Raw genomic sequence first — 13,128 nt, forward strand, 5'->3', positions numbered from 1 at the left:
AATTAGATTTTATTTGAATTTATTGCTTTTGATGCCAGGGTTAGACCATGATAGGTGTAATCTACATATTAGACCATATCTTCACCTTAGATAATATACTAAAGATGTTTCGTTCTTAGTCAGATCCGCCATTTGCGTGTGGAGCTGTGTTTGATGGTTCTCGTGATGGCTATATTGACCTCGGACCCTGGTCCCCGGGACCGCGGTACACAATAGCAGCCTGGGTTAGACCAGCAGTAGCTGACGGGACAAGACGGGTCAGTACTTACAACTCATTGTCTTCAAAACAAAATGAAATCACTGTAGATTAATTAGAACTCTAGGCTTCTAAATTAAAGTTTGAATTTTTGTGTGATCCTTTCCCTAGCCCTGTTGTCTTTTATGCAGAGAGGGATCCCTGCATCATTGTCTGTTTTGTTCATTTTTCTCACCTGGCTGTTTGCAGCTTTTAATTTACTAAAGGGTTATTTCATTTTCTCTTAATAGAATAATTATTGTTTGTTCTGTTTTGAATTTGATGTTTTTACTTTATTTTCAATTTTTTTTAGTTTTTAATTTATTTTCACAAGTGGTATATATACTGTAAATCATTAGCTCACCTCAATGAAGTCGAGATGAGCTAATGCTATACCCCCCGACTTTGGTGTCAGTGTCGGCATTAGCGTCGGTATCCCAGTTAAAGTTTTAGGAGCAGGTGAGTGACCAGGTTAAAGTTTCTGGAGCAGGTCTCATTTCCAAGTAACTATAAGCCCTATCTAGACCAAACATGCATGGACGATGCATCAAGGGATGGACACTACCACACTAGCTTCAGATGTGGGATCTAACCTAAATTTTCCACATGAGTGAATTTAAGCCATACTTTAAGCAAATTAGCATGGATGATGTATCTAAGGATGGACACTTCCAGACTTGCTTTGGATCCTGAATCTGACCTACATTTTCCACATGAGTAACCAGGGTAATGTTTTTGGAGTAGCTCTATAATTATATGGCCTGTTTTGATTAAAATTGCATCTTAAGTTGGATACTTCCAGACTTGCTTTGGATGTTGGAACAAACTTAAATTTTCTTGATTAATAAAAGTTTTTTGAGCAGGTTCATTTCCAAGTAACTATAAGTCCTACTTAAACCAAACTTGCAAGGATTTTGAACTTGGGATGTATACTAACTAGAAAAAAAATATGATGTGAGATTTGCTTAACTTATAGACAACATTGGTCGATGTGAGCTTTGTAATCTTTGATTACATTTGTTTTTTATTTGAGAAAATTCAATATTTGCGTAATTATGCAAGAATGTCTGCTCTCAAAAAATAACAGTCTCGCTTATATTTGTATTATCATCAATTAAAGGTTATATACAATAATAACCAAAATATGTGAAAATTTTGTCTCGCTTAATAATACCAGGTACCTATCTAGGTAGGAGGTAAGAACCATAATAACACACCTGTACAGGTAATTACCACCATTGTACAAGTATACAATAAGAATCTGAAAAATTTGGTGATCTACAATAATTTAGCAATCTTTGGCAGAATTTAGACTTTTACATTACATCTTTTGAACCAAAATAGGAAGAGATTTAATGTGAGCTCCTGTAGATATAATAATTCTGTATCATTGTTAGACTGTCATTGGAGGTGAAGCTGTCAGTAGACATAATGTAAAACATGATAATCAGCTTTGACAAACTGTCATTGACGTATTATAAATTCTTTGTCTATTACAGACTGTAATTGGAGGTGTAGCCTCCTGTAAGGACTTTGGAATTTACCACTTTGAGAATTTCTGGATGTACTACAAAGGAAAGAACTGGACATGTACTAAGGGACTGGACACCTTTGTCCGCATCAGGGTGGGGCAGTGGTACCTGGTGGCTGTCAGTAACAATGGGACTCATGTCACAGGGTACACCAACAACCACAGCACCACCGTGGAGGTAAGAACCACAATAGCACACCTGTACAGGTAAATACTACCACAGCACCTCTGTGGAGGTAAGAACCACAATAGCACACCTGTACAGGTAAATACTACCACAGCACCACCATGGAGGTAAGAAACACACCTGTACTGGTAATTACTACCACAGCACCACCATGGAGGTAAGAACCACAATAACACACCTGTACAGGTAAATACTACCACAGCACCACAGTGGAGGTAAGAACCACAACAGTATAAATATGCAGGTAAATATAAAACAAATCAAGATAATTTTATCAAACTTTGTATGCTGATACATATTGGGGATAGCTTTTCAACAGCATCAATATTTTTTTTACTTTGACCTTGATTTCTTTTTTCATTTTTAGCTCACCTGAGCCGAAGGCTCAAGTGAGCTTTTCTGATTGAAATTTGTCCGTTGTCTGTCGTTGTCGCTATAAACTTTTCACATTTTCATCTTCTCAAGAACCACTGGGCCAATTTCAACCAAACTTGCCAAAAAGTATTCTTGGGTAAAGGGGATTCAAGTTTGTTCAAATGAAGTGCCACACCTTCTTCCAAGGGGAAAAAATTATGATTTTGCGAAAAATTAATGGCATCATTTAAAAATCTTTTCAAGAACCACTGTGCTTAAAAGTATGAAACTTAAGTAGAATCATTGTGAAGAAGTGTAGATTCAAGTTTGTTCAAATCATGACCCCTGGGGGTAGGGTGGGGCCACAATGAATATGAATATATAGGGAAAACCTTTGAAAATCTTATTCTCAAGAGCAGCAAAGCCCTGATTAGTCATATTTATATGGAAGCATTCTGGGGTAGTGTTGATTCAAATTTGTTCAAATCATGACCCCCAGGGGTCGGGTGTGACTACAATGGGCGATCAAAGTTTTACATAGGAATACAGAGGGAAAACCTTTAAAAATCCTCTTCTCAAGAACAGCAAAGCCATGATTAGTCATATTAATATGGAAGCATCCTCAGGTAGTGTAGATTCAAACTGGTTCAAATCATGACCCGTGGGGATAGGGTGGGGCCACAATGGGGGATCAAAGTTTTACAGAGAATACATAGGAAAAATCTTTAAAAATATTCTTCTCAAGAACAGAAAAGTTGTGATCAATCATATTAATATGGAAGCATTCTGGGGTAGTGTAGATTCAAGTTTGTTTAAACCATGACACATGGGGGAGGGTGGGGCCAGAATGGGTGATCAAAGTTTTACATCTAGGAATACATAGGAAATTTTTTTTTAAAATCTTCTGAAGAAGAACAGCAAAGCCATGATTATTAGACATATTTATGTGGAAGCATCCTTAGGTAGTGTGGATTCAAGCCTGTTCAAATCCTGACCCCTGGAGGTAGGGTGGAGCCAAAATGGGCGATAAAAGTTTTACATAGGAAAAATCTTTGAAAATCTTCACAAGAACAACAAAGGCATGATTGGTCATAATAATATAAAAACATCCTCAGTTAATGTAGATTTAAATTTGTTCAAATCATGACCTCCCAGGAGAGTAGAGGGCCATAACAGGGGGTCATAGTTATACAAAGGAATATAAAGGATATATCAATAAAAATTTTCATCTTAAGAATAGCAAAGCCATTATGTGTCATATTAATTCAAAAGCATCCTTAGGAAGTTTAGCTTCAAGCTTGTTCAAATCATAACACCCCCCCCCCCCCCCCCCCCATTTTTATAATTATTTAAACTTTTCAATACTGAGTTGATTTCTGCTTTTTCTTAACCAAAGTGCTCAGGTGAGCGATGTTGCCCCTGGGTCTCTTGTTTAGAGTTTCACTCAGTTTCAAAGAAACCATTCAAGATATCTTTATAAAACTTCATTTGCTGATACATATTTATGTAAGCTATTCAACTGCATCAACATTTTTTTTTACTTTGACCTTTCCCTTGGCTTTAACCTCTCTTTTCTTTAATCAGTGTTTACCTCAGTTTCAAAGAAAATATATATTGTTTAGTTTCTTAATTATTTATGATGACACTAATCAGTTATAAGATGACATTTAAGCCCAATTTCTGAGTGCACTAATTTAGGAACATTTATAGTAATTCACAGAATGCAAGAAAAAATCTGGTGTTGTTTAGTGTTTATTTCAATCAGTACTGGATGATTTCCATGTTATGTTTCATCAATGTAATTAACTCATAATACAGACATTTCATAAGGAATAAACATTTGCTGTTTATTTCATGTATTGTATGACTTTCACTTCCCCTGAATCATACAACCCTACCCACAACCTCCCCTCACTGTCCACACTCAGTCCACCAGGAGCATCTAGTCCACAATTATCCACACATCTCAGGAACTGTCCATTCTGATCTAGGATGTGTAGATAGTCATTTAAATAATCAGCCACAATGATGTGCCCCATGGAGTCTGTCACTATTTGCTTAGGACTGAATGATTTCTTTCCCCCTGAAGGTTTGTCATTGTATCTGAATCTGACTTTTCCTGTCCTGTCCACCACTACCACTGTGTCAACATTACGATCAGAGGCCACTATGTCTCCATTGTTGTTCTCCACCACAAACACTCCATATTTTCCTCCTGGATGGATTAGATCACCATGTTCATCTTTATCTATTTCCAGTGTCACTTTCTGTCCCTGATAACAGACTATTTTAAGATGACTACGATCAGTAGCAACCATACTAACTAGGATGTCCCCTGACCTGGTACAACACAGTCCTGATGGATGCCAGCCCCTTGGTGTGGTGATCAGTGTCTCTGTCTTCCCATCTCTGACAATGTTCACAGTTCTATTGTTACCATCACTGTATATCAGTTCTCCCTGTCTGGTCACACTAATGTCATCAGGGAAGTTCTTACATGTACTGGTGACAGTGTCTTGTACAGCTCCATGTATGTCCACACATGTTATCATTTTATCTCTACCACTAATCCAAGCTTTATCTGATCCTACACAGGCCACTTTGAATAAGTTTGTAACATTTGTTGGAATGTTTGCAATCACTTTGGCTTCTTCTAATAATTCCTTAACAGATAAAAAGGAGACTTCATCTGTCAGACTGGATAGTGATGTCTGTGTCAGTGTAGCCTTGTATTCTCCTAATTCTATGCTGAGTTCTCTCCCTTGGACTGTGTTTGTTTGAAGAGAGGGCAATGATAAATCAGGTATTTGTGTAATGTTCCTGTATTCCTTCAGTTTAGATTGGTAGTTGTTGACATCAGACACTTTGTTAGACTTCAGAATTTCTTTGTTTTCTTGAATATTTTGGATCATACTGGAATTCTGACTTCTGAGTTTGGACTGACATGATTTTAGAGTTGTTATATGATGATCTCTGAGTGACTGGATCAGGGATTCCATTTTGTTAAAGATGGTGTCCACCTCTAGGTGCCATTGTTTTCTTTGGTTTTTAGCTTGTTTCTTAAGTTGTACAAAGTGGGCCATGGATTTTGAAATTTTATTTTCAGTGTCTGCATCCTTTTCTCTGATGTTCGGAATAATGCCCTCAATTTCTTCTGTTTCTCTTTTAATTTTTTCTCTCATTTTGGTAATTATGTCTGCCATGTCATGAAACTCATGGCCTTTATGTTTAGGACCAGTGAGACATTTGATGCAGACTGGGACATCACACTGTTGACAGTGGACCTCGCATCTCTGGTGGGAATGAGATGTACACTGAGGAAACACAAGCTGTACTGTACGCTTTGTGAAAGGAACAATGTCATGCTTCAAGGACTTGAGGCTGTTGACATGTTTGTTGATGCAGTCCTCACACAGACCGACTTGGCAGCTGTTACAGAATTGCTGGACAGGTTTGATACAAAGGTCACAGGTTATGAGTTCCTGTGCCTGAGTGGTGGTAGTGGCCATATTGTTATTCCCAGATACTGACCATATCTGTGAAATATAAATGACTTAAATAAGGAAATAAAATCTATTTGATTACTTGAATACTATTTATATTTACCTGTTGCATGTATGTATGTATGGACACAAAATTTGGAACATTTTCAGCTGAACAGATTTCAACCACTTGCAGTTTAAATTGTATATCATGTATGGAAAAGATTTCCTAGTCATAGGGGTGTTATAAATGGAGTAAAACCCAACAAAATAATTTTTTTTTTTTCGCCATTGCTACCCATTTTCATTTGTCTTCACTAAAATGTATGCTGCCTTTAAAGTGACAGTAAGGCGCATCTCATCAAAAAACTGACTAGATAAAATTTTCTGACAAGATTTGGAATTTTTTTACTACTCATAAATTTATAAACTTTCAGAAAATTACAACTTTTACAATTAAATGATTTGGATTATTTCATTAAAATTGATAGTTATTTATGGGACTTAAATATATACATCGCAACGTGTTCGGGGTTCCACATTCCATGCTATGCACGCATGCGTAGTTTTCATAAACAAAACAGCATGGTTAGAGAGGGAATCCCGTTAGGCCCGTTACATTGACAAAGTCGACCAAAAAGAAAAAGAAACTGAAAATAGAACTTGAAAAAGCAACTTTCCTGACTAAAATTTAGTTTGGGGATTAATATAATCGCTGGATAAGGAAGAAACGGGAATTCGGCGACACTCACGCAGGGCTCTCGAAGGTTCTATTCGACAGGTTTGTTGATACTTGTTATCATTTCTCATTTTTCTGTCGCTTTCAAAGAAAAAAATAGTGTAAACTCAACATAAAAAATACATCTTTGACTTATAAACATTGTTGCCATTTGAAATGCTAATTTTTTTTAACTGTGCAGAAAAATATTTTGTTTACTGCGATAACGTATGATTAGTTGGTTTTTCCTTTCTCGGACCCCAATACACAAAACGTAAACATCTGTACTTTTAATTCTGTTAAATTTGCCTGAATGCAGACTAAAATCTTTACGATTATTATTTTAGATTATTTTATCAGAAAGTTATGATAATTTGTGTTTTTGAAAATTGCTTTCACCTAATATTCATTATAACTGTAAACTCTACAGTGTAGGCACGTGCCGTTTTAGAATTCACGTGGTACAAATAAACAGATCTAAGATTGCTCCAGTTCGTACCACCCTTGATTTTCCGGCAGATTCTAATTACGTTCATTTTGTTTGAGTAGAGAATATTTCTGTTTCTCAAACTGCTTACATCAACTTTATACCTTATTTCTTAATGACATATTGGGGAAATTTGGATGAAAAAGCACACATTTTGCAGCCGTACTGTCGCTTTAACATAAGAATTCTGACCCTTTCCAGAACTAATTGCCCTGTTTTAAATTGCCATACACTATACTTGGGTAACCCTTAGGTCATATAAACACAAATAAAGGACTATCATAAGTGCTGCTTTCTAATGGGAGATAATTACAAAAAAGTAAAAACAGGGTGGTTTTTTTTTTTTTTAAATTCTGATAAAGAAGGCAAACATTAGATCATGTATGTCTGTCCAGATTTTCTGTTTTAGAGTCATCTACAGTTCTGCAGCTATATCAATATTATACTCTAATGTGCAGGAATTTATATGCAATTCCTTTTGAAAAACACATGCATTGTTGAATTAATCTGAAAAGTCCTCAGGTAGTTTTAATTCAGTGTGTTCACAGAATCATTCTCTGGAACACGTTGAGATACATTGTAAAACTCTGTATTTGTAGACATCTACAAAATTATTTTTAAATTATCGTGCATGTATTTACAATAAGAATTGCTCTACCAAAATGTCCCCCAAGTTCCAGGTTCATAGAAGGGCAGAGTTCTTTTGGTATTACAATGAAAAATTGTAATGTCAGAAAATCCTCTTTACTCCTGAGCATTTAGGAGGCATGATTACTATGTGACCTTTATAAAATTATGAAATTTATGCTTATTGGGTTCAGACTTTAGGCCTCTTCAGCAGGGTTAAGGTGATTATAATATCTTTAAAACTTTCAAATCTATGAGACAAAAATTGTTTGCATGAATTTAATAATTTGCCCTTCAAATTTGTAAAATCCGTTTCTAACTTTAATCTTATAATATAATATTGAATGAACAGTATTTACCTAGCTTTTTATCCCATATTATACATTATTCTCTGCTCTTCAGTAAGTGGTTCTGCCATTCTGTACTTTTGTTTTGGTATTTATACTTCCTGGTTCACTGTTGTCATGTGACACTAGGTATTTCCATATCACCTGATAAGATTTAAAGGTAAACTGAGCACTGTAAATAGATGCAGATCAGGATGAAAAGGGGGAATAAAACACCTTCTTATCAATATTTTTGTCAGTAAAATGTCACAAAATCAGAATTAAATATCATTCAGATGGAAAATTATACCACTTCAATGCACGTTATTGAATGTGTACCAAATTTCATAGACAGTTATTACTTTCTAAAAAAAAATTATCTAGTACTTCGGCAGGAGTGCATGACTTATAAGTAATGTTTTTAATTTCACCAGGTTCGACCTTATTCCCTACCAACCACAATGGGTTTCTGGATTGGGGGTGAGGACTGTTGTCCCCAGGGGCGATTCCAGGGGATGATCAAGGTAAGTCAGTACTGTTAAACACTATTTTTGATTAGCTTATGAGGGATAAATTCTGAAACTTGATCTATTTTTTACAATTTAATTTGTGATGACTAAAGAATTTTAAATGAAATTTTAAAAGCAATTTAAATGTTCTTTTTATTCAAAGAAATTACAGCATTAGTGACCACGTATTACTAATGTTGGAAAATGCTCATTGGAAAAGAATCTTTGTCACTATGTGTTGTGTTTCACAAAAATGAAATATGCCTAATTTAAAATATCATCTGTTTGTAAGCCCTGAATTCTTGAATATTCTGGGGAGGGGGGCATGCATGGACAGTTATTTTTATTCATTCACCATCAGTCAGTTTGTAATTTACCTTCCATCTCTCATGAACCGTTGATTAAATTACAGTAACATGTAATTAAAAGTTTTGCAAATTATTCATTTTTACAATTTAAATTTACATTATTTTATAATTGTGTTCAATAACACATTGCCTATTTGAGAGAGGCCTAAGATCTTCACGAGAAGAATGAAAGCTACAGTATAGATTGTACTCCTGCAGTACAATGTTCATCCTTAACTAGTCACCCTTTATATGAATTGTCTACCCTTATTTGACTATGTTGACTATAAATACCCTTATTTGACTATGTTGATTATAAACACTCTTATTTGACTATGTTGACTATAAATATACTTAGCAATTATATACCCTTAATTTGAATATGTTGACTATAAATGTACTTATCAATTGTATACCCTTATTTGACTATGTTGACTATAATTACCCTTATTTGACTATGTTGACTATAAATATACTTATAAATTATATACCCTTAATTTGACTATGTTGACTATAAATGTACTTATCACATGATTTATTGTCAGTCAGTGAAGATTTGGAAGAGAGCATTACAATACCAAGAAATCAACAGAAGTATGAGATTACAGGGGACGCAGCATTCAACAGTATGTATCACTGAGTATGAGATTACAGGACACAGTATGTATCACTTAGTATGAGATTACAGGGGACACAGTATGTATCACTTAGTATGAGATTACAGGGGACACAGTATGTATCACTGAGTATGAGATTACAGGGGACACAGTATGTATCAATTAGTGTGAGATTACAGGGGACACAGTATGTATCACTTAGTATGAAATTACAGGGGGACGCAGTATGTATCACTTAGTATGAGATTACAGGGGACACAGCATTCTACAGTATGTATCACCTAGTATGAGATTACAGGGGACACAGTATGTATCACTGAGTATGAGATTACAGGGGACACAGTATGTATCAATTAGTGTGAGATTACAGGGGACACAGTATGTATCACTGAGTATGAGATTACAGGGGACACAGTATGTATCAATTAGTGTGAGATTACAGGGGACACAGTATGTATCACTTAGTATGAAATTACAGGGGGACGCAGTATGTATCACTTAGTATGAGATTACAGGGGACAGCATTCTACAGTATATATCACCTAGTATGAGATTACAGGGGACACAGTATGTATCACTAAGTATGAGATTACAGGGGGATGCAGTATGTATCACTTAGTATGAGATTACAAGGGACACAGTATGTATCACTTAGTATGAGATTACAGGGGGACGCAGTATGTATTGCTTAGTATGAGATTACAGGGGGACACAGTATGTATCACTGAGTATGAGATTACAGAGGGACACAGTATGTATCACTTAGTATGAGATTATAGGGACATAGTATGTATCACTTAGTATGAGATTACAGGGGGACACAGTATGTATCACTTAGTATGAGATTACAGGGGACACAGTATGTATCACTGAGTATGAGATTACAGGAACACAGTATGTATCGCTTAGTATGAGATTACAGAGGACACAGTATGTATCACTTAGTATGAGATTACAGGGGACATAGTATGTATCACTTAGTATGAGATTACAGGGGACACAGTATGTATCAGTATGAGATTACAGGGACACAGTATGTATCACTCAGTATGAGATTATAGGGACACAGTATGTATCACTTAGTATGAGATTACAGGGGGACACAGTATGTATCACTTAGTATGAGATTACAGGGGGACATAGTATGTATCACTGAGTATGAGATTACAGAAACACAGTATGTATCACTTAGTATGAGATTACAGAAACACAGTAAGTATCACTTAGTATGAGATTACAGGGGACACTGTATGTATCACTTAGTATGAGATTACAGGGGACACAGTATGTATCAGTATGAGATTACAGGGACACAGTATGTATCACTTAGTATGAGATTACAGGGGGACACAGTATGTATCACTTAGTATGAGATTACAGGGGATGCAGCATTCAACAGTATGTATCACTTAGTGGCCATATCATTCATTATTTGGAATAAAATATAAAATTTCAGTCATTAACTAACATATAGCATATAATGACAGTCATTAACTGATAACAGCACAAGGTGTTAGTCATTTACTGGAATACAGCACAGTGCATGTAATTAACTGGCAAAACAGCACAAAGTATCAGTAATGACCACAGTTTTAGCCATGACTTACAGCACAAAGTGTAAAGTCATGACTTACAGCACAAAGTGTCAAGTCATGACATACAGCACAAATTCTTAGTCATGACATAAAGCACAAAGTGTCAAGTCATGACATACTCCCTAAAGTGTCAAGTCATGATGTACAAATCCAAATGTCAAGTCATGACATACAACACAAAGTGTCAAGTCATGACATACAAATCCAAGTGTCAAGTTACGACATACAACACAAAGTATCAAGTCCTGACATACTCCCTAAAGTGTCAAGTCATGATGTACAAATCCAAATGTCAAGTCATGACATACAACACAAAGTGTCAAGTCATGACATACAAATCCAAGTGTCAAGTTACGACATACAACACAAAGTATCAAGTCATGACATACTCCCTAAAGTGTCAAGTCATGATGTACAAATCCAAATGTCAAGTCATGACATACAACACCAAGTGTCAAGTCATGACATACAAATCCAAGTGTCAAGTTACGACATACAACACAAAGTATCAAGTCCTGACATACTCCCTAAAGTGTCAAGTCATGACATACAAATCCAAATGTCAAGTCATGACATACAACACAAAGTGTCAAGTCATGACATACAAATCCAAGTGTCAAGTTACGACATACAACACAAAGTATCAAGTCCTGACATACTCCCTAAAGTGTCAAGTCATGACATACAAATCCAAGTGTCAAGTCATAACATGCACCATAATGTGTCAAGTCATTACATACGGCACAAAATTTCAGGCTTAACATACAACATAAAGTAATTCATTAACAGAAGTACAACACAAAGTGTCAGCACAGCAGAAGGTGTTAGACATGAATCAATTGTACAGTAAAATTATCAGAAGCAAGTCTAAAATATTGCAAGTGTTAACGATTACCATTGAATTTCAAGTTTTGAGGCGCAGAAATTACCCATTATACAGTACCTACTGAAGAATAACTTCTAATGTGACATCATGAAGTTTCTATCAAAATATTGGTATGTTATTTATAGGTGGAAGCAATGACTGGAGGTTTGGTGGGTCACTATGAACTTGGAGAGGACATTAAGCCCTACTGTTTAGGAATTGACCATGGGGGAGGGGACTGGACCCCACAGGATCAGGAATCTATCTCAGGTAAATACAGGTGACCCTCCCAAACTTGGATCCCTAACCCCAAGGATCAGGAATCTATCTCAGGTAAATACAGGTAACTCTCCTAAACTTTGATCTCTAACCCAGAGGATCAGGAATCTATCTCAGGTAAATACAGGTAACTCTCCTAAACTTTGATCTCTAACCCAGAGGATCAGGAATCTATCTCAGGTAAATACAGGTTACTCTTCCAAACTTAGATCTCTAACCCAGAGGATCAGGAATCTATCTCAGGTAAATACAGGTGACTCTCCTAAACTTTGATCTCTAACCTACAGGATCAGGAATCTATCTCATAAAAATACAGGTGACTCTCTCAAACATTAGTTTTCTAACCCACAGGATCAGGAATCTATCTCAGGTAAATACAGGTGACTCTTCCAAACTTAGATCTCTAACCCAGAGGATCAGGAATCTATCTCAGGTAAATACAGGTGACTCTTCCAAACTTATATCTCTAACCCACAGGATCAGGAATCTATCTCAGGTAAATACAGGTGACTCTCTCAAACATTAGTTTTCTAACCCACAGGATCAGGAATCTATCTCAGGTAAATACAGGTGACTCTCCTAAACTTTGATCTCTAACCTACAGGATCAGGAATCTATCTCATAAAAATACAGGTGACTCTCTCAAACATTAGTTTTCTAACCCACAGGATCAGGAATCTATCTCAGGTTAATACAGGTGACTCTTCCAAACTTAGATCTCTTACCCACACGATCAAAATTTCTTATAGGTGACTCTTAATCGATTGAATTCTCATTAACACCATAGTAATGAAATGGGGTTCATTTATAGGAAAATAAAGACAAACGCCATGCTGCCGTTGTTGATAGATATATTCACTCTCAGTATAATCATTATTATCACAGCTCTGAATATATATAAACAATCATAAATATCTTATAACAAAACATACAGTCATGTAGATCACTTGCCAGATAGCACAGTCAAAT

General features: G+C 35.9%; 2 protein-coding genes across 4 annotated transcripts in view; one reads left to right on the plus strand and one right to left on the minus strand.

Moving 5' to 3' along the window:
* Positions 1-13,128, plus strand: part of LOC133191060 (uncharacterized) — a 103,723-nt gene that overhangs the window by 27,122 nt on the left and 63,473 nt on the right. For all 3 annotated transcript variants that reach the window (XM_061326740.1, XM_061326737.1, XM_061326739.1), the window contains 5 exons: positions 120-257; positions 1,735-1,944; positions 8,382-8,471; positions 9,349-9,429; positions 12,027-12,150. In XM_061326740.1, coding sequence (XP_061182724.1) covers positions 120-257; positions 1,735-1,944; positions 8,382-8,471; positions 9,349-9,429; positions 12,027-12,150 — 643 coding nt within the window. The remainder of the gene's footprint in view (positions 1-119; positions 258-1,734; positions 1,945-8,381; positions 8,472-9,348; positions 9,430-12,026; positions 12,151-13,128) is intronic.
* On the minus strand, positions 4,077-5,839 carry LOC133191053 (protein wech-like). The gene has a single exon (XM_061326727.1). The coding sequence runs from the start codon at positions 5,814-5,816 to the stop codon at positions 4,155-4,157; it is 1,662 nt and encodes a 553-aa protein (XP_061182711.1). The 5' UTR covers positions 5,817-5,839; the 3' UTR covers positions 4,077-4,154.

Source organism: Saccostrea echinata, unplaced genomic scaffold (assembly GCF_033153115.1).
Source record: "Saccostrea echinata isolate AGI-Se365-2 ecotype Australia unplaced genomic scaffold, CSIRO_AGI_Sech_v1 ptg000023l, whole genome shotgun sequence".
Lineage (NCBI taxonomy): Eukaryota > Metazoa > Mollusca > Bivalvia > Ostreida > Ostreidae > Saccostrea > Saccostrea echinata.

Coding starts and splice junctions, on each gene's coding strand:
- LOC133191053 (XM_061326727.1), bottom strand. CDS start 5,816: ATGGCCACTACCACCACTCAGGCACAGGAACTCATAACCTGTGACCTT.